Below are 22,230 nucleotides of genomic sequence, written 5' to 3' on the forward strand. Positions count from 1 at the left end.
TCGAACACTATTCCCATCGTGTCAGAGGCAATGACGTTAACCACTCGACCAAAGACTCGTGACTATGGCAGTAACAAAAGAGCAACCCACGCTCACCTCAAGACTGAAAACCCTTCAAAAACCGAAGTGCCACTTTGCCCGCCTCCTACCTCTGCCCAAATTCAGTCTGACCAATCAGAGCGCAGCTAAAATTGGCCTGATCACGCCCACCTACCCATCAGCCAATCGGAAGGCAATTCTAAATTGACGACGCCACGCCATCCACCAATCAAAAGGACCCCTCGTCTGCATCACCACGCCCCCTTTCCAACCAATCGGATTTCATTCTCATTGCCCCGCCCACTTCCTGAGACCTCAGCGAATCATGAAGCAGTATTAAACAAGCGAAAGGAAAAAAATAAATGAAAAATAAGAGTCACAATCTTTATGCAGAAGTGAGAGAAAATTGACAAAGTACAGCCCACGGGCTGGTCTCGAACACTATCCCCATCGTGTCAGAGGCAATGACGTTAACCACTCGACCAAAGACTCGTGACTACGGCAGCGACAGAAGAGCAACCCATGCTCACCTCAAGGCTGAAACCGCCAAAAACCTAAGTGCCACTTTGCCCGCCTCCTACCTCTGCCCAAATTTAGTCTGACCAATCAGAACGCAGCTAAAATTGGCCTGACCACGCCCACTTATCCATCAGCCAATCGGAAGGCAGCATTTCAAATCGACGACGCCACGTCTACTTTACATCCCACCGATCACAGGACCCCTCGTCTGCATAACCGCGCCTCCTTTCCAACCAATCGGATTTTATTCTCATTGCCCCACCCACTTCCTGATACCTCAGCAAATCATGAAGCAGTATTTAACAAGCAAAATGAAAAAAAAAAAAAATCACAAACTTTATGCAGAAGTGAGAGAAGAATCGACAAAGTACAGCCCGTGGATAAGGTCGGGTCCCGAACCATGGTTCTATCGTGTTTTACTTATTACTTATTCTCCGTTTCTAAAAGGTCACTGACCTTTGGGGAGAGCAAACAGCAAATACACAGCAACAGAGCTCACGGCACATTTTCTGATACTTTTCTATAACTGATGTTGCGCCCTGACATTTTGGACTCCATATAAGTCACGTAGGAGGCTTTCACGACTAAGTCGTCCAACCTCCACAACTTGGAGATGGTCGCAACTCGCGGACCCGCTGCAAGGTGTACACATCGCCTTCACACAATAAAAACTATTGAATTTGTTTTTCCCCTTTTACGCCTCCCCTGCTTCCTCTGACCGCACGTCCCTGGTATGTACTGTATGTACGTATAGTAAGGCTATTCTTTTTTTAGATGACCATGTGTAAAGCATTTACCCCTAACCCTAATAATAAAACTGTGCCAGTTGGTGCCCAATAAAGCATGAATGACATCAAACCACTGATATATATTATAAGATTTTTATTTTTCTGTACATGTGCTATGAAGAAGTGGGGTTTTGACCAAAAGAATACTTGTGATTTGTCTTTCTGGTCAAGCCACAGTGTCTAATGGTGCGATCTCTGTTGGGGCTCACGAGTCCGGAGAAGGGAAGATCATGCCCTGTCTTTGCAGATGTTTTATGATATCCAAAATGGAGTCCAATTCCAAGCGGAAAGCTTCCAGCTCTCTGGCTTTATCCATTGCAAGGCATCTCCAATGATCCACTTGTGACTGCTGATCGCCCGTGAGCCACGAACCTCCAATGATCTGTAGGAAGAATTTGGTCACAGTTCACACACTAATTTGCACCATGGCATTATTTGTCTTAACCCAACCTACCTGGTTCAACTGCTGTTCTCTGTCTTGGTGTCTCAGCTCCATGGTGAGGATTTTTGCCTCCAGGGTACAAAGGAGTTTCACCTCTGGATTCTGTGCTTCTTTGGCTTCCTTCAGTTCCTTTAACAGTTTGCCTAACTGACTTCCAAAAACAAAAAACCCAACAGTTCACATTTAATAGATTTCCACAGGTATATCACTCTGGTTGGTACTTGAACTGAAAACTGTGTCAAGGAGGGGTGGATTAAACGACCTGAGTCTCCAAAGCTGCCTCTCGAGTTAAGGATATTGCAAGAGCATCTTTGGCTCCCTGCATCTCTTTCAGCTGATCTTGCAAAAGCTTCACCATGATCTGTAGAAGAATGAAAATGCATAAATGAGTAAAAGGACATTATCATTGATTCTTCAGAGACTTAAATGATCACCTCCTGAGTGTTCAGTTCATTTGTAAGTTGCGCAACCTTTGAAGAAGAGTGCTCCATGGCGTGAGCGACACGCAAGTGGTCCAATGCCTTGAGGTTTTCTGCCTTTAGAGAAGAAATCTGCTCCAAAAAGCGATCCCTTTGCCTGAACACAACGCATATTCAGTCAGACCGATGCTATTGCGGAGCTCGAAAGTCTTTCACGCACTTGCACAGGTCCTCCTGAGCTTGTACGACATGCGATTTCAGTGCCTCCTTTTGCTGCTCATATTGAATCTCGAGCTGCTTCATATCCTCTCGAAGAGCGTCATTTTCCTTTAGCACCTCTGTGATGTGACTCCCTGTCCGATGTAATTACAAAACAAAAGATTACATTTCACATTGTAAATCTTGTAAATAATGTGCCCCCCCCCCCCCCACACACACACCCCAAATAAAATGCTTATCATTCTTAAAGTTACAATATTAGTTGCATTTGCACGCAATAGCTGCTCGGACTACACAGAAACCTTTCTTGCCATTTCTCACATGGATACCTGGAAAGGCTGTGGGCTGGTAGGTTTTCTCACACTCAGTGGGAGGGAATATTTCTTCCTCTGGAGATAAGGCTGATTTGACCGGAGATACTTGTTTGGACTCTTTGGTTTGTGAGTCTTTTTGGCCGGAGAGCATGTTCCTCCTCTCTCTCTGCAGCCTCTCCACAGTACGGGTCAGCTCGTGAATCGTTTGTGTTTTGGTAGCCAACTCTTGGTTGAGTCGAGTTATGCGGGCACTTTGTGCTTCCTCAGCTTGTCGCTGGTGTCGGGTCGGGCTGTGCAGGGTCTGCAAGGAATATATAGGACTTCTCACTTATTCGCTCAATTACACTCACAGACACACACTCACGAAATCAAACTAACCTTTTGTTTGACTTGTTTCTTGAGAGTTTCAATCTGATCCTGAAGAAAGATTTCCTTCTGCTCGTAGGCTTCCTTTACTTGCTCAAGCTCGACCTTCATTCTTTCAACTTGCGACATCCATGACTCAGTCACTGATGTTTCTTCCACATCTTTTTTGCGCTTCAGCTGCTGCTCCAATTCAGATATCTGATGCTCGTAGCGCAGCTAAATGGTAAGACGCAGGTATCGTACGAGTCATGTGATATGAATCAAAGACGGTACAAGTGGAATAGTTTGATGTGTTTCGATTCAGAGGGATTACGCTTCGATTCAATATGGTGACACTACTTTGTAACTATTAAATTATAGCTATTATAAACAAAATACTACTGACAAGCTTTCAAGAAATATGAGTTATACCTTGGTGTCCTGGAACTGTTTCTCCATAGAGCGTAGGTTTTGTTTGGCCTCTTCATCATGTCTCTCCATCTCTTCCTCAATATGTTGAATCCTACGTTCAAGCAGGGTGTTGATGTCGTTAGACTCCCTTCCAGTGGCCCCATCTCCTTGAGCATCTGCAGTGGCTGCAGCGGCGATGAGAGCTGGCAATGAGTTTGGGTTCCTGGATCTTAGTCTTTGCTCCAGCTGCTTCACCTGCTCAAATCAAAGAGACTTTTGAGCAATTAACATGATTAAATCTGACAGGAAAGATTGTAACAAACTGGCTTATGAAAGACAAACCTGTAGTTTCAAGTCTTTCATGCTGTTAAAGTCTGTTGTTTTCTCTTTTGATTGTACTACACTAGTTCTTTTAACCATCCGGGCTTTCATATTCTCTACCTGAAAATGAAATAAAAAATAATAGCTTTAATGTCGCTTTCACAACAAGTGCAAATAGGGGACATCATTAGTTCTTGGCTACTTTAATCATTTCAGTTGCTTGACAGAAACTGACCTGATCTTTAAGTAGATCAATCTCTGTTGTAGCAGCCTTCAGTCGCTCTGCATCTCTTCTGGACAACACTTCCTGGTTTTCTGAAAACCACTGGAGCTGCTTCTTAAGTGCAGCGACTTCTTCTTTGTACGTTTCTTCCGGTACATTGACTGGCATATTCAAAAAATTGTACCAACACAAAATAGACATTTATAGATTACTCTAAGGATTTTACAATTAAAAAGAAATATTATATAATGATTTCTGCTGTTTGTTGTCAGTCCTACCAGAGTTGGAGATAGTCTGCACTTTAGCCATATCTCTCTCCTTCCTGATTAGTTCCATGTCCAGATGCAGAGCCTGGTTCTCCTGTTTCAGTTTGTGAAGGTCTTCCGACAGTTTGGCCTCATTTATCTACTTGCAAGAAACATTTTAATGCTCTTTCAGGAAGCTCCAAACAAGTTTACAATCTAAAGTAAATGTGTGATAGTGACACTTGCCTGAGATATATTAATGTCAGCTAATAACTCTTTAATACGATGGTCCAAAGAGCTTGAAGATTTACTGAGCTGCTCTCTGAATGAGGTGGAAAACATGGTTGTTTAATATTCAATAGACGTAATGGTTGAAAGAAAAAAAAAAGGAGTTGCAAAAGGGCACATTGCTTTGACTGCAGTTTAAAAAAAACAAAAAAAAACCACACCTTTTAAATTGTTCACCTTTTAAAAGTCGCCACTGCAGCATTGCCGATGCCCCACACATCACTTACCTTGTGAAAACCAGCTCACTTTGAAGTCTTTGGTTTTCATGAAACATGGCTTGCACGTCGGCCGTACTCTTTGCCCGCTGAGTTTTCAGCTGCAAGTACAGCTTCTCATTCTCCTGTAAAAAGTTAAGCTTTCTGTGCATATCAGACAAACAAAGAATGGATTCTGGGAGCACTAACATGTTTCTGCATGCCAGCAAACAATGAACGTAGATACAAATTTAAAAACAAAAATTGGGACTCCAAGAATAAAGAAAAAAAAAGACATTTAAGAATGCTTACTTGTTGGTAACCTTGAATGATCACCTCCTGGTCTTTTATTTCCTTATTAATCTGTTGCAGAGTTTTCTCAGTTTTAGGATCCGCCGTCTTTGTCAGTTGAAACTTTTTACTGGCTTCTTCTGCACTACGCAACTACAATGTCGGAAAAATATCACAGCTTGCGGTTAAAACATTTTCAAACACAGCTATTATGAATACAAATTTACCATTCCCGTGCATATACAAGTAAATTACATTCTCCTGGAGAATGATGAACAAAATAGAAAACAAATCATATGAAACTGGCTTGATCCATCAGCTTTTCTTTGCTGTACTTGGTAACCATAAAAGGAACACTGCAGGTGTTTATGGCTATCACAATAGCTCTATTTGTAAATATTAAGGTTATTATTAGTGTTCTATAAACACAAACCCTGACATAGGTTTTCTCACAAATACATTGTGTTTTGTCCATGTTTCAACCTTGCTCTGCAGAACATAGTTTTGTTGTTGGAGCTCCTCTTTTTGTTCCTTCATTAATTGCAGTTCCTTGTCCCGCTGGGTCAGCTGACCTCTTAGCTCCTCTATCTGGGAAATGCTTTTCTGTACATTAAAAAAAAAAGAAAAGAAAAGGGAAAAAAATGTTGAGAAATGGCAGAATGCAAATACTATCATATCTGGAGGGAAAAAAGTCAATCTCTTTTTCAAGCTTGATTTCGCAATGATTCCACTGAAAGCATCTCCTGATTATGATGCATGTTATGAAGCATGTCAAACAAGCACGTTGAAACATCAAGAATTAAATTAAGGAGTATTCCTGCGACTAATTCATCACATTAATTCCATTCTCACAGCATTGCCACCAAACTGTTCTAATTGTTTTATGCAAGCATATCTTACAGCAACAATTGGAGCGTTGGTGTGGAAACGCAACTCTTCACCCTTCATGTGAGGATAAATTAAGGAGTAGATTTAGACGTTTGGATGACAACAACAGGACGGCAAAAATCGTACATCTGTTACTTCCTGGCAAGTGTTTGTGGCCACCTGCTTTTGAAGGACATTCACCAATGACTGGACAGACACCACAAGCTCACTGCTCATTTTCTGACCTTGGTCTGCAAAATATAAAAAGTACAGAGTGAGATGAATGAGTTCAAGTCATCAATCATCTACAGTTTCCTCAAAATGAGAGTTTAGCATTTAAAGTCTTGTGTGTAAACCTGTTTTGTTGCCATCTTTTTCTTTGTTTCTCACAGTATTGGGGCTGGGCTTTGTTGCACTGGAAACTGAAGGTTTGGTTGCAGCAGCACTTTTCGTCACTCTTGGCGATCTTTTACCGTCAATTTTCTGGACCGTTGGCGTTGCCACCAAGGGCTTCCTTACCGACAATGTTGAGGGAGGATTGCTAGTATGGCGAAGGGGTTGCTACGAGAAAATACAGAGAATGTGTAAATGCGACGAGCTAGTACAACTTGATCACATGAAGATTTTACAATGGAACTTTAGAATTTGAACGACCATCTCACAGGTTCTTTCTTTTCTTTGCCAAGCTGAGAGGCGGCGGAAGGAGTGGAAACGTTTTGTTCTTGCATCAGTCTCTCCACTTCTTCTCTAATACGCCGTGTCAAGCCAAAGTTAGAATGTTCTGGGTGGATGCATTGAGAGCTTTTTAATGTCTTCATTCCTTTCAGCTTCTTTGACTCAGCCTTCTCTGCTTGCTCATGGTGTTTCTCATTTTTGGTCAAAACTTCAAAAGTTCTGTCGAATGGACGGCTGGGCTCCTCGTCATGCTCACTAAGCGATGTGAGAAACAAACAATTACTGTATATTAATAACCAAATCAAAACATATGCAAAGTATTCAGCACATAGTAATAGTGTAACTAGTGGATTCAAGAGCCTACTATATGCAAATAGTAAAACTCAGAAGCTGAAATAAACTGCATTATACAATCATACTTTTTTTGATTTATAGTCTTCTTTTGGGTAATCATATCCTGTATTTGAGTCAGAGAAATGTTTTATGTCAGTAATAGCTTGTCTATGAGGAGCATTGGTGATGAATACAATCGGGTGTCTGATTGCTGAGAACAGTTTGGTCACTGACCTGGATGGCCGGATAGGTCGCATTAATTCTTCAGCAGTAGGTAATTCTAGATACAGAATGGATATACAGAATATCATGTATATAATATCACACATTGTTATTAAAGAAATAAGGACTAACAGCACTTAATTGACACTGAGCTACAGCTACAACTATTGCAAAACAATATTTTCACTTTAAATGTGGCTCTCAACACAAATTATTATTACGATAATTATATTTAATTATGTCATTATTGCGTTTTATTTCATGAGATATATTATAGAGTGCTAACATTAAAAAGGTATTGGGGCTAATTTAAATAATGAATTTATATTTTTTAAAGAATTCATTCTATTGGTCAATAATCTGGAACGCAACTGTTGCATCAAACAGTTAAGATATTAAGATAAGTAGAGTTCATAATACGATACCAGACTCATTGGTAGTGGCACATTCAGGTGACTTTGTGGCTTGCTGACATTTGGAGGACAAAGCAAGCGGTCCATTGTCACTCTCATTCCATTCCAGTGACAGATGATGTTGTTTAAGGTCATCTGACTCCTCTCCAGTATTAATCTGCCGATAGGCATTGTGAAGGGCATCCATCTCTGATCCTGCACTCTGTACATAGAACAGGTCTGCCAAAAAGCAAATATATAAAGATATTACCACAATCCAGGCATTTATAGTAAGACCTAATATATATATTTGTTTAAATCTCTTATTATGCATGCAGTTTTACCTATGTCCTGAGAACTTGTTACTTGTGGTACTTCTTTCATTTTGCCTTCAATCTGTCCTTGGGAGGCGTTGTATGCATTATCTTAAGAAGAAAACAAAACAATGTTAAATGGATTTGATATGTCAGTGATAACATAAAACATGAAATGTTGATGCTTTTATGCAAAAAAAGCAGTTTACTAGATGGTGTTGAATCCAATGTGTAACTTTCTTTTGCCTTACCTTTTGCAACAACTGGAGACATTTTTAACTTCTGAAAAATAAAAACAGCCCTAAGGATTAAACATTATTTCCCCTTACAATTTTCATTTGATGAAAAACAAGCAATGTGCTTATAATGAGAGAAAGACGAGTAGCATTGTCATTTATGAAACCAAATAAGCCTTTGCAGAGTTGCAACGTAACACATTCACACAATGATGACAGCAACCAGCTGATTCATACACCGATGACATATGCCATCTGGAGAAACTCGAGATTCTGATTCTTTGAAACATGTGATCTGACAGTGGAAGCCAGACAAGCAATCTTCCAAAATGCCACCTGGACCCGAGAGGGTCCATTGGGTTAATGGACAGCACCGCTGGTACTGTGCTGTCCAAGATTAAACCAACTGGGACACCATTTAGAAAAAATTGTATGACATAAAAATTACGAACCATTACTTCAGAATCCTCATCTTCAAAATCCTTGTTGCACTGTGGCAAACCTAGGAATGTGGAGAAAGGAAAGATGTGATGTAAACACGAAGATAAAGACATATAAGAAGCCAAATACATCCATCCCGCTTACATGGAGAACCTCCGATCTCGTTTTGGTCATCACCATTCAGATCAGGTAGCTCCTCTGCAATCCTGCAGGGATGATCGCCATTTCTCATTACAATGTAGCCTACAGTTATATCCTAAATTATATATTCATGGTCTGAACAGATCATGAATTAAAGTTAATTCTAATTTGGCACATGGATATCTTTTAGATGGCAATGACACATGCAAAATGGAAATGAGTACAATTATTCATAAACCTTATCACTTATCACTACTGTTAACGTACCGGTTATTAAAATACAGCGGAACCGGAATGTAGCAGACTGTTACGGGGGAAAAGTCGTTTGTTAACCGCCTCTTGCATTTTAATGTAATTTTTATCATTTTTGCTTAAGTAGTGGGGGTAAGTGGTTTGTCAATGTAAAGCAAATCTAAGATGTAGAAACGCTATATGAAATGCTACTATCCATACCTGAGGTATGTAGTATAACTCGTATTGTCAACCTCTTTGTTCAACTGAGAATAATCTATATTTGATGAAGCACGTCCTTCGAGTTCTCCAAAAAAATTGGCTTTTTCCTCTTCTTCCACCAAAGTGTCCAATCCCTCACTTGAAGTTACACCTGTCATAAGAATAAGCAGACAATGTAGTATGTTGATACATTTTTGCAGATGAGCTCATGTGATTCTTGCTTTCTTGCAGAGGTGTCAAATCCAGTTTTAGAACGAAGCAGTGACATCAATTCATTGTAAATCGCTACCTGTTCCTATTCTAAGGTTGCATTTATTACCTTTCCATGATGACAGGGTACCTTTCAAGGGTTGAAGACTACTTTTTGATGGTGGCAGCTGGTCATGTAAATCCACCGAGTCATCTGAAGCAAACTAAAAAGCAATCGTTGAGTCAGTGAGAAATACATACCTTGCTGTTGATAGTTTATTTTTACTCATCTGATTTGTAAGTTTACACTATGTATGCTTTTCGGGCTACTGCGGTTGATAAAAATGGCATGCCATTTTATAAAAAATAAAAGAAAGAGGAAATTTGATTTTTTTTACTTTACAAGTCAAATTACAGTGTGGACTTTTAAATGTTGTGCTTGCACACCCAAGATTTTAAATTGGAGGATGTGCATCTGTGCTCCAAGTATAAATCTTGTGTATGAGAGATTGAAGAATTATGAAACCATATGATTGAAGTCTTTTTTTGGGGGGGGGGGGGGGGGGGGGGAATTTAGAATGATATTACAATAGTATTTTATGAGCAGACCTACTTACCTCCTTCGAGAACAGTTCATCCAGCTTTTCTTTGGCCTTATTACGAAACATTATGATGCTCTAAACTTCTCTGAAGTCCTGGCAATGAGAATGAGAATAAAAATGAGAATGAAAATGTGTATGTAAACCTCACAGTTTGCATCTTTCACCATATCTGTGTGACTTTTCTCATGTTGGTATGCTTTCCTACATTGTGCAATGCTTCCCAAACTTCAATGAGCCAATGCACAAGTTATCATTACAAAAATTCTCAACGCACACCACCAAACAAAAATGTCACAAAACATTTGATGATGGAACCGCAGATTAATTGTGGAAGAGCATTTACTGTATTTGATCTGCCTGTCACTTTAGGTCGCTGGCATAAGATCGTTGAACAACATTGTTTGTGGAATAGCACAAAAGCAAACAATAGTGCCTGCACGTTGCTCGGCACGCAACACTGCAACCACAAGGGAAATCGTAACAAAATAGCTTTTTGCTCTTTTATATACTAAAAATGTGTTGCTAGCTTTTAGTTTATCTTGCAGACGGTACTGTGTTTGGAAAGGAAATCCTCCTGGATCAGATGCTTTCATTGACGCTCAGCAAATTGTTGGTTACGCTCCATTCACACTGTAGATGAGTAATTTATTCACTATACTGTACTTCTATTTCAGTAAGCACGTTCATGCATGTAATTTAACTCACTTAAAACATGCGACATAAAAAAAAAAAAGCATATATCCTTCCTGGACACTTTGAGTCTTTGATAGTTCCCGCCGTAGAAATATAACGCTGCCTGGATTGGAATAGCCCGTTTTCTGTGAGCGTCAGCCCAGCCGCCATATTGAGTGTGGCAAATCCGCACCCAACCCAATGCAACTCCCTACTTCTCATTGCCCCCTTCACACACACGTCACTGTATTTGGACAGGCACTAAATACTTCCTATGTGGCTTTTAATTTGATCGATGTTCACTGACATGTGGCGTTTCACGACTCAACATTAATTCATTAATCAGAATTCAAGAAGTAACTTTTATTTTCACCCAAAATTGGACACCTGCACCAAACATAATTAAAAATATCTACGTGACAAAGTTAACCACATGCAGAACAGCCACTGCGCTGAGCAAATGACTGCTGCAATATGGCGGCACCTCGACGTCAACATGTCGCGGAGTACGATTCGTTGAACGATTCGTTTGAACGAATCTTTTGAGTGAACTGATTCTAAAGATTCAGTTCACTTACAAGAAGTGGAATGCACAACGCTAATGCTTTATTTATTCCCCTTGGTGTCAGTGTTGAGCTATGGAGCAGGCTTTTTTTTTTTTTTTTTTTTAAATCAATGGGTAAGCAGTCCATCGCGAGACATCAGAAGTAATCTAATAAACTGCTGGAGTCTTTCCTCGCTTTCTCTCTTTTAGAGGTCAGAGAGGATCCATATGAATTCTGTTTTCACCTGCCTCCCTATGTGGTTGTCCTACAAAATCCTTCATTTGACCAAGGATATGCATTATGAGAAAAGGAGGCATGCAGAAAATGTTTTGTTTGGTTTTGTTTTGGTTAAAGCACAGAATGTAACCACGGGTGAAATTATGCATATTACCTGTTGTATAAGCACCAAATTGTTATCTTTTATTTTTCTTCAATTATTATTGGGCGTCCCAATCTATACATAATGTTGTTTGATATGACTGCTTTATGAATAAATCAGAACCTTAGTTTCCTCCCAAAACTGTTTTAAATACCCAGTGATTGTGTGGTATTCTTTCAACAAAAAAGTCACAAATATTACCTTGATTGTGCAGGCAATTAAACAACTTATGTATGAATAATGCTCTACTCCTTTTTTAAGAGCCATTAAGATTAATTTCACAAAGGACATGTATCATCTGGAAATGTTCATGGTGTAGCTCACATTTAAATGTGTACCGCTAATGGAATCTCTGTCCTCTTCTGTCATACTGACATTGGAAGCATTGTCACTACTGTTAAAACTGGACGGTTACCTTCATCCCACCACACACTGGCTCCTTATTCTGATTTATATTCATAAGAGACACCTCTTATAGAAAGTGGCTTATGAGGTTGCACTTCCATCAAACATAATTGGTGTGACCTTCACAAAGACATAAGTGCACTTTCTGTAGCATCTAACCTGCGGTTTTTGATTTAGCGTATTAAAATCCGCAGTGGGTGATGTATGTTCTTCCTTCCTTCGCAGTTTGGTAGATTACATGCTGCTCCTCAGACAAGTTGACACTTTTTGAGTAATAGCATTTCTTGTTGTTGAAAACTTGGTCTTCTTGAGGCAGTATGTCTCAGACAGAGACAAGAAAGCCTCTGTTTACCCTTCAACCAAAAATATACAAGCTGCTGAATGGGCAATATTAAACACAAAATAGATACTGTAAAGTACAGTGATAGTTTAATCCTCAGTCCACGGCATCAGTCTACAAGCAAGATCCCCAAAACAATGCCTCGGGGGAAGTAGTAGTCTTTCTCGGGTGCTCACCCAAAAATTAAAAGGACATTTTCAGTCCTATCTCCAAGCAAGTGGGTGGGGTGGGGGGTCAAACAAGCTAGAATTCAGATGTCAAGTGGTGGGGCAATGCTGGAGACTATTTGCATTCTCGTCTCACCAAGAGGTGCTTTCAATAAGCGAAGACCCAAATTTGAAGTGGCATTGGGAATCGAGAGTAAATACGGAAACCTGAAACGAGGAACACACCGACGGGTAAGCACAGATGCATTGTGAACAAACCCGAGTGGGGAGATTTGGATAGTTGTGAAAGTGGTGATGACATGTATGTATGCCAAGGCAGGGGGAGAACAAGTGGGGGGGAAAAAGAGCGGATAGTTTTTCAGATGAGGGAAAAAGAAAACCATAAGTAGCAAAAGAATTTAAGGAGCAAGATCAAGAGAGGTAGGTGTTTAAGATCTTTTTGAGCTTTGGGTAAAATGAAGTAATCCTCTCAATGAGTCCTACTAGTCTGACACCTATTTTGGGGAAAAAAAATAATTAAGAATGGAGATTCAAATGGAGAGGGTTTGAACAGAAACTCGAAATGTAAACTTTCAGATGATGCGGAGAATGGCAGCAGACAGGATTGGAAGAAAGTGGACAGGTCAAAGTAGTGAGCTCTAGTCATATTGCAAAAATAAGTACTAAATGGGTGAAGGAAGCAAATCCAGTAAAGGTTGGAATTGAAATGCATGTAATCAAGGCAAAGGAGCGATTCTAAAAAATGCAGATAACTCAAGAAGGAATGAGGAAAGACGTGACTATGTTGTACTTAATCTTGAAGGTGAAGTGCTCCCAAAGAAAGTGAAGCCGGGTTTTTCGAGCTTCATCTCAAAGAAGGATATTCCGAAATAAATGCAATACAAGTTTTGATTACATGCGGATGTGTCAATCTGCTTGACGATGCCAACAGAGTTTTTGCAGTTCAGCCAGAGTAAGAGGGCGAAGAGGTTGGATAACGTTGGACACGGCTGGATCAATTGTGTAAATTCAGGGCAAGTCTGCTCTCGTCTTAGGAGCCCCTAATGTTTGATTGAACAGTTTATTAAATGGCTCATATGATCTATTATGTGCTGTCTGATGTCTACATTATTTTATTTGCTATCTTTGTGATGCTGTTGGTGGCCCCACAAAATAGACATTAGTTCCATTTGTTTCTAGCCAATCTTTAATCTCTGTCCAGAAATTTCTTAACCAGTCTAGTCATAGTTGACAAGTTACAATTTTTCAAATTTATTAGTAGTTAAATGCTTTTTTCTCTGGTTGACATTACATATTGTTATTAAAGATATGTCCCAGACATTATCCTAAACCAGTGTGCATTGATAGTGCGGCGAATGCAGACATCCAAATAGTTGGGCGTGTAGCCGAGTGAACAGCTGAAGACTGGATTCCTTTCAAATCTGTAAAAAAAATCTGCAATCGTTCTCACCAGTTGATGGTGGCGAGCGCGCTAATGTACACAGTTGTGTTGTGTTGGTGGTGTGCAGCATCAATATAAAGGAGGCTTCTTGCCGAGTTAAATTAAGGAGGCAGGCAAGGCTATCGTGGGAACAGAGATGGACAGCCTGACATCTGTAGCACAAAGGAAGACGCTGAACGAGCTTCTGTCCATCACGGGCTATTCAGAGCATCTCCTGCACAGCACCATCTGCAGGCAGAAGAGCAGCTTTGGTGTCAGGCTACTGTCACAACCTGGCTTCACTGACAGACTGAGGAAATCTTTCTTCTACCAAACCAAGTGGTTTTTAATTCCACCCTGAGTAAGAAACTGCTGATTCACATTCCATCATTGTAGTTCAGCTTCCTGCTTTGTCCCCTGTTGTTGTGTTCACTGTGTACATGAGAATAAAATTTAATACATTTAAATGTAAATTATTGTCCATCCTACACCAAATTTCAGAAGACCCGTTGCTGTCAAATAACCAAATGCGTATTTCGTTGAATTTAAATATCACATTGTGAAGAGTGGAATTTTTTAAAAATTTCATTTCCATAATTTATGACATACGTACAAGACAAAACATTTTGGGGGAGTCAAAATGTGGTTTTAAATTTGTGCAATTCACACATAGATTTTGGAAACAGACTTGGAAATTTCAAATTAAAATTTAAAAAGCGTATGCTTGGTAAAAAAATCAATTGATGTACATTATCACAGTGCTTATATCTGTTCTAGTTGTCATAATTTTTGCTAGGAGACTGTGTGGGGGTTGTGGTAGGGTGTGTGTGTGGGGGGGCGGTGTTTGAAGATCCATATGTTATGCGATCCTTGAAATTTCCCTCATACATACTACTCTAAAATGATGCAGATGATGAGGGATCCAAGCCAACAAGAGCTTAGTGGACGAGATTTCAGGTACATATGGGTAACAAAACAAAAATACAACATGTTTCAGCTAAACGTGTTCCAGGACGAGGTAAATAACTTACTTGACAATACTCTGAAATGTTCTGCCATTAGGATGACCCCAATTATTGTTCTTATTTTAGATGCAATGGATCAGTTGGAATATCCAATTGGATATTTCGCTCAGTCTTGGAGTTCAATATCAATAATGCATCTGGTAAATGATTTCCTACCAACATTTGTCTTCAGTGGTAAATAGGCATATCTGAGAATTTTAAAGGCCTTTTGATTAACTTTATGTTTTGAACTGTCAATTGTGATAGACACGAATTATGGTTTTGACCTAATACCCCGCAGGAGAACACAAAACTGAGCAGCAGCGATAAACGGCAACGAAAAACCCAGCATAGCAGCAAAGCGGCTCACAGTTCCTATTGCCCGTGTAAACTGTAATAAGCACCATATATGCTTAATGTACAGAGTGTGTCATATTTAAGGTAGGATAATAGTTGAGTCCCCAATAGGGAAATTTGCAATTACTTCCCTAGTTTGTGCGAATGTATGTGTGTGTGTCTGTATGTGTTTGTATTAGGGGAGTTGGGGCCATTGTCAATTTGAGAACAGTATGTCCCACTTAGTTATGTATTTATATCAAGTATGAATTCCAATTAAATACAAAATTACTCTATAAAATATTAACCAAGAGTGTAAATATTTAATGTGAGCCCTTTACCATATGCCTGGTAGTCATTACCATGCAGTGCTAGAATTTAATGGGCTATTTCCCCCCAGACAGTTTGTGGGTTTCCCCCTTCCCAGACGGTTGCAGCAGGGGTCACTGTTGCTCTACATCGCTGACACTACCATGATTACTGTAAATACATTTAGGATGAGGGGAGATCTTAAAATATACATTTGGAAATACAAGTGTGAATAAATATGTTTTTAAATTATAGATGCTGTACTGTGAAAATTAACATTGTGTTCAAGGCTGCAAATAATACAATTTAGAATTGAGAATATCTCCCTTCATCAAACATATTAAGATTTGGGTAAATCTGAATTGTTTTCAACTTCAGAGAAAAACTGGTGTTTCTGATTCTTTTACACTCGCTTTCAGTCCTTCAACACACCTTGCCATCTGTATTCTTGCCATGTTCCAGTGCAGGGAAATTTCCATTTAAACCCTTTCACTACATAGTAAAAATATGTATTTGTAATGTCCTTCGTGTCCCGTGCATCAGTTACCATAACACCCGAATTGTAAGGCTGCTATAATTGATATTGACCAATCGAGAAGAGGAACATCTGTAAAAAGACAGCGAAAGCTGCAAGTTAAAGAAATTAGCTTTATAGAGCGCTGGTGTAGGGTTAGAGATGCATGGGCATGTAGCACCTCTGAGGCAAGGCGGGGAGGAACATTAATCATTGGGAGACATCTGTTCATTCTGCCGCTTTACAATTCCGTCAAAGAGATGCCCCCCTCCCCTCTCCAGCACCCTCCTCAAACCATCCTCTTATGAACCACAGAGAAAACCTGTCATTTGTTAAGCATGGACTCGCAAAGTGAAACATCAGAGCCAACCTCTAGAGTCCCCTCAATTAGATTTTTTTCTTCTTTTTTTTTATCTTCATTCGAGGCCATTAAATATGTACACAAGAGGAAAAGGGTGCAGGATGTAAATCAGTGCCTTTGTCTGTCTTTAAGGACTTGGGGTAAACAACTATGCGTGTTATTAGCTGACACTTGTTGACAACTATTTGGCAATAACTGCTTTTATGTAATTATATAAAAAAGACATGACAAGCCATTTTACCATATTTTTTTAGTATATGCCACAAAACATTGGCAGAGCAAATGCACTGAACAAAGTTTAAGCCTTCAAAACATTTTTATAGCAATGTGAAGTTGCTGTTAAGTCTACACAAGACAAACATATTAATATACTCTTTTGCAACTGATAATTCTAAATTATATTCTTGAAACAAAATATGAAAAGGTCAGGGGACCAGGAAATGCTAAGTGAAGTGGTTTTCGATTGTTATCATTACACAACATAGAATAAATTTTAACGTGCGTCAATTGTAATCAACAATGGTAAAGGCAGTTGTCATGGTTTTTAAAAAAGTAGACCTTAGGTAATCATTCATTAAAACTACTATCACATTTGTCATTTGATTGAAAAACTGGGCAACCAGTCTGAAATATTCTCTGACTCATAAATTACCATACAAACAACATGCCGAGTGCTGTAAAGAGTTGCCTAACTAATCTGCAATATATTTCTTCTACTTAAGACATGTATAAAAGTGTATGAAAGTGGGTCGCTATGCTGGACAAAGTAAGAGGCCAAAAATATACCACTTCACCACCCACCCACAGTGGTATACTGTAAACAATGGAAGTGCCTTTGCCTCATCTGCCAGTCAACCCATGCCATACCGAAGAAGGGAACTGGAGAATGACATTTTCAAACTGTTGATTAAACTGCATCGCCAATTTTCTTTCAAAAAGCAAGCGAGGGAGAGAAAGGTGAAGGAACAAAAGTGCCAATTGACCAGGCGCCAGTCCTTTTTCCCGTAGCAAAAGTAGCCAAAGTATCATCACTTCATCATTAAACAGAAGAACAATCAACAGTTTGTAAATGTATTCACAGAGAAAAATTTATCAAATGAGGAAATATGCTAATTCCTTGACTGCATTATTCAGCTCAAAGTGAGGTCTAACACAGGGTGTCATTCAAGCTTGGACCAACACTTTCCACTGGCCACAAAACTATGGTGCTGTGCCCATGTGAGCAGTTTGAGGGAGTCCTCAAGGTCAGTGCTCTGCAGTACCTTCTCCAAGGTCTCCAAAAAGGGTGGATGCTGTTGTTTGGTGATTAGGCACAAATAACAGGCAGGACACGTACTGACAGGCTAACTTAGGATAACCCTTTGATCCACTGGCATGAACCCCAATGTTTCGGCAAAGAGCCAAGGTCAATAGGAATGGGGCAGCATAGTGCAGAGTTTAACAGTCTAATCTCTCTATCAAGGAGTGAATCCAAAGCTCAAGCTGTGTTTCGGGTTGAGTGCGACTAACACGATACTGCATGTAACTTTATAATGAAACATCTCAACCTTGCACACCAGCTCAGGCACCTTCTGTACCAGAGAGGTTGCATTTGATTTCACATTCTTAGACCCAGCTTCTGCTGTTGAGGTCACCACCTCGTATGGTTGCATATTTGCCATTTCCACTTTAAAATGTCAAAAAACAGCATCATGTACAGAATAAATCAACCTCTACGTTCATTAACTATACACAATATAATGTCAATTTTAGTGATCAAGATGCTGTCACAAGATCTTCATTCAGTCCTTAAACCTGATTTTGTTGCTGCCTACTGATGCTCAAGGAACGGATTAAACCACAAAACCTTTTTCATCACATTCTAGATGAGACAAAATACCTTCACATTTACCTTTCTGGTATCTTGCCACTAATCTTTGGTAGATGTTGTGCAGGGTAATAAACTGCATGCTCTTATCACAGAAGTTTAAATAGAAGTTTGTCTCAAGAGCATAAACTGAACCCTATAGAGGTACAGAGCCAAAATCGAAACAAAGTTGACTTTGAAGAGTGCAAAGTTGTTACTGGTATAACGTCAGGTGCAAATGAGTCAAATCAGGTGATTGATAACCAAGGGCTGTTGTGCAGGGTGAGTCAGGTCTTGTAACAACGGAAGTATACAAGTCAACTATCATACAGAGAGTTGCCTCTAATATTATGGTTCTGATCTGATTCAGCTACAAGAAAGGCAGAAACGTTATAAATGTCTCCATTTTGCACCAATGCAAAAGACATCCACAATGACAAATATACGCTAAGCTGAATTAAGCTTAATAACATTTATTTGTTAAGATAATGGTTACTACTACACTGTGGCGACTGTGTTAGAGGATGTGTCCACTACCTGCCCTACTGCCTTTATGGGGGCTCTGAGGATAATAATGAATATATCACCTTATATCTTGACATGGATTAAGTAACTTGGTTGATGAAGCGAACCCAAAAATTAATTGTGTAGTACTGTAGCGATGACTCAGATCAAAACGACTGACTAAATTTTGACATCAGGAACACCGCGCGTTTCTGTGAAAATTATTTTTTTTTCCAATCTTGACAACAGTCATGCTTGTTTTGCTCAAATGTTATCTTCTTCACTGGCCGTGTAAACCTGAGCACCGGCAGGTGACCGGTTGGCACCTTGTACCTGAATCAGATGTGTATCGTAGCTGGGGAGATCCACAGGGACTTGCTTTTTGGCTGTGGGAGGCTGTTACTAAAATCGTCAAAGTTACAATCTCCCCACAGATTTAAATCACAATTTGGACCTAATCCACAAAGCACCGGGCACCACTGAGTGAAGGTGGGGGACCACGTAGGCATCCAGTTTTCCTTGCCGGATGTAGAAAGTCCTGAGACAAAGTAAAATGTGGTTGGACCTAAAAAAAAAGAGAAGGTAAGATAAGATTTGTCCCATATATCAGTTCAGCAATAACAGTGAATACAGGAAATTAAAAATCGCATGCAAGGAGAACACAGAAAATTGACACATTGTATGTGCTCAGGAATGTTAACATACTGTACAGTCAGTCACCTGTACATTGTGCAGAGAAGTGGGGTTCACACAGTGATTTTCTTATGAAGAGGCCATAAACATCAGAGTTGAGTTTGACATTGGTGCATTGGAATTCATCATCATGCAAAAAGAAGCATGTTGCAGAAAAACCATTATCCTTGCATAAACAATCCATTGTTTGGGTTGTAGACTCTAAAAGCTTCAGGCTGGAAGGAGCTGTAAAATTATCTCCTTCAGACAGCGTGAGTGGAAAAGTCTGTTGCTAAAAGAACCAGTGCTGTCAGAGTGTCCTGGAGGGGGTGGGCAGAGTTGTCCAGCATGGATGATAGCTTAGCCCTCATCATCCTGCCGCTCACTGTGTCCATTGACTACAGGGAACATCCCAAGACAGAGATGGCCTCTTTTTGTCTCAAGCAGATGTGTCACTAGCAGACCACTCCGTAAAAGATAACATTTGCAACCAGTCATAAAAGGTCTTCATGAGCATCCCCTGAATACCAAAGGCTCTCATCCTCCTGAGCCGGAATAGTCTCCTCTGACCGGCTGTAGCCAACATCCATGTTGGCATGCTAGGCGAGTTTATTGTTAATGTGGACACCCAGGTACTTAGAGGTGGAGACACTTTCATGGTTAGCTGACTGACTTTTTATTTAGTGCAGATGGAGAGTGGCAGCGCATGCTAAAAATCCACCAACAGCTCCTTTCAAAGTTAATACTGAGCCTTTCGTTTTTCAACATTCCACAAAGCCCTCTGTAAATTCTCTGTACTCTTTGATGAATTAAAACATGGCAGAATCGTCAGAGAGGAGTGCTGTCGCCATTGTGTAATGGTGAATAGGACAGGCACTAGAACAGTTCCTTGTGGTGTCCCGATGCTGCAGATAAGCACGTCATGATGGGAGTCCTGCATCCTAACATAATGTGTTTGGTTTGAGATGTGATGTGAGTGTCAGATTGGCCACACCAATATGATCCACTATTTCTCTTAGTAGGTTGGGTTGAATTGCGTTGAAAGCAAAGGCTTTTATAGGCACTATGTACGTAGATCTAATTTATTATTGTCATTAAAGAAAAAACAAACCCGGCACTCAAAAATGAGAATATAATCAAAGCCTAAATGTCCTCATTTCCTTATTCTTAATAGTGAGTGCCAATGAAGAATGTTAACCAAGATGCTCCTCTGTCTGTTTTCCCACCTTAGGATCACAAACCACATGTCAACTTTTGGATCAAGAACTTTCAGTGCCACTAACCCCCACTTCTGGAATTCCATGAAATCAGACTCTTTATATGCATCATTGGCCATGTATCGAGATTGGTATTTGCTTCAGTGATGGACATGTACGTACATGCAGAGTACCTATGGAGAGCAGAGAATTGGGTACAGTTACAATTTTTTAATAAATCCATAGTTTTCAAGGTCAAAGCTCTTTACTACAGCCTCGTGCAGCATACTCCCTTTGTCACGCAACAAAATGGGTTTGTTCACGAGACTCATTAAAGCAGCGTGATGGCTTTTTGAAGCTGGCAGAATAAGCCGTAAAACCGCCAGTGAAATATTATGACCAAATAAAATTGTTGTTGAATGTGTTATTCATTCATTGAGCAGTCACAAATTTGAGTTAGTTTTCTGGTCAAACGCCATATTAGTTGTTGAGGTGTCCAGTTTAGCTACTGTAATATATACAGTAAGAGCTACATAATTTATATTGTTGGTAAATTATCATCAATCCATTCACTTTCTATACCTTATTTCCTTATTAGGGTTGAAAGTAATTTGACCCTATCCCAGTTGTTTTTAGAAGAACGCTGGACTGGTGGGTAGTTAGTCATGCGAAACACATACAAACAGCCATTTACGATACATTCACACCTATGTACAATGAAATGAAAACAATGAAAACATGTTGCACAAACAGGTGGATGTGAAATGATTTTATGATGATACAGTTAAAAGAACAAAAGTCTGTGAAAAGCAACACAAAAACATTTGAAGGAAGAGAAATGCATCTGAACCTCGATTTTACGCAGACTTTGGGGTTCAGAATTTGGGAATCACCCCAAAAACACGTTATTTAGAAAGTGTTGGAAGTGTAATAAAATCAGAGCCATGCATACAAGTGTGTTGGGAAATTGCAGTAGAGAAACACGTACATGTGTTTGCAGTTGAGGATAACAGAATTGTTCTGGGTTAAAATTAAAATACGATATATGTAATTATTAAAATATATTATACTACCAATCGGAGTAGTGATCATGTACGGACGGCCTATCCTATTAGCATAAGCAGTCATAAAGATCAAACAGCCTTTACGATCTCCGTCTTTGAGGTCACACGATGGAGTGCTGTTCCGATGTCTTATCAAACGCCTTTAAATTAGTCACGGGAATTAAATCACTAGCGCTAAGGTTAATGCGCTAGTCATTTAGCTTCGTACGGTCTTTGTATGTCCATATAAGATACTAGTTCACTAAATCAGTGACCAAACCGCGTTAGACCGAAAGTCGCGTAGAATCAAAAAACAAAGGTTCAGCTGTATTCTTAATGGCAACCTCATAGTCAGTCACTGACCTAAACCCAGAAGAGCATGCATGGTTTCAGTTTCTGAAGATAAAATTGAAGGTAGCAAGACTCAACAAAACTCAACAAAATTTCCATGCAATTACATTTTGTACACCTCACAAAAGAGATTTACAAAATGCCTGAAGAGACAATTACAAATGTTCATTAAACTGCCAATGCAGATGCTGATGTCAATCTTGCAGATGCACTGCCTATACATATTACCAGCGGGCGAAACTA

General features: G+C 39.7%; 1 protein-coding gene across 5 annotated transcripts; it reads right to left on the reverse strand.

Moving 5' to 3' along the window:
• Positions 1 to 1,425: 1,425 nt before the first annotated feature.
• cep162 (centrosomal protein 162) lies at positions 1,426 to 10,722 on the reverse strand. 5 transcript variants are annotated; one of them, XM_037274003.1, is made up of 29 exons: positions 10,629 to 10,722; positions 9,939 to 10,016; positions 9,473 to 9,545; positions 9,133 to 9,283; positions 8,683 to 8,744; positions 8,550 to 8,599; positions 8,113 to 8,143; positions 7,892 to 7,972; positions 7,581 to 7,787; positions 7,168 to 7,213; positions 6,588 to 6,855; positions 6,282 to 6,486; positions 6,073 to 6,176; positions 5,959 to 6,000; positions 5,542 to 5,661; positions 5,080 to 5,211; positions 4,801 to 4,913; positions 4,532 to 4,607; positions 4,319 to 4,445; positions 4,053 to 4,201; positions 3,839 to 3,937; positions 3,518 to 3,751; positions 3,119 to 3,322; positions 2,756 to 3,041; positions 2,428 to 2,560; positions 2,223 to 2,364; positions 2,051 to 2,149; positions 1,801 to 1,935; positions 1,426 to 1,728 (listed from the first exon to the last, which is right to left on the reverse strand). In XM_037274003.1, the coding sequence occupies exons 2-29, from the start codon at positions 9,987 to 9,989 to the stop codon at positions 1,552 to 1,554; spliced, it is 3,597 nt and encodes a 1,198-aa protein (XP_037129898.1). In that variant the 5' UTR covers positions 9,990 to 10,016; positions 10,629 to 10,722; the 3' UTR covers positions 1,426 to 1,551. The 5 variants fall into 5 exon arrangements, with proteins under 5 accessions (XP_037129898.1, XP_037129899.1, XP_037129895.1 ...); XM_037274004.1 differs by having other exon boundaries at positions 6,106 to 6,176; positions 9,452 to 9,545; positions 10,629 to 10,721; XM_037274000.1 differs by having other exon boundaries at positions 9,452 to 9,545; positions 10,629 to 10,721.
• Positions 10,723 to 22,230: the final 11,508 nt, after the last annotated feature.

The sequence above is a fragment of the Syngnathus acus genome, chromosome 16 (genome assembly GCF_901709675.1).
Source record: "Syngnathus acus chromosome 16, fSynAcu1.2, whole genome shotgun sequence".
Lineage (NCBI taxonomy): Eukaryota > Metazoa > Chordata > Actinopteri > Syngnathiformes > Syngnathidae > Syngnathus > Syngnathus acus.

Excerpts from the sequence above, each read along its gene's own strand:
- cep162 (XM_037274000.1), bottom strand. The coding sequence starts at position 9,989 with ATGTTTCGTAATAAGGCCAAAGAAAAGCTGGATGAACTGTTCTCGAAG. Across the intron at positions 6,001-6,072 it reads CTTGCCAGGAAGTAACAGAT|GGTGAAGAGTTGCGTTTCCA; the intron begins GTACGATTTTTG and ends CCTCACATGAAG. Across the intron at positions 5,662-5,958 it reads CCAACGCTCCAATTGTTGCT|AAAAGCATTTCCCAGATAGA; the intron begins GTAAGATATGCT and ends TTTAATGTACAG.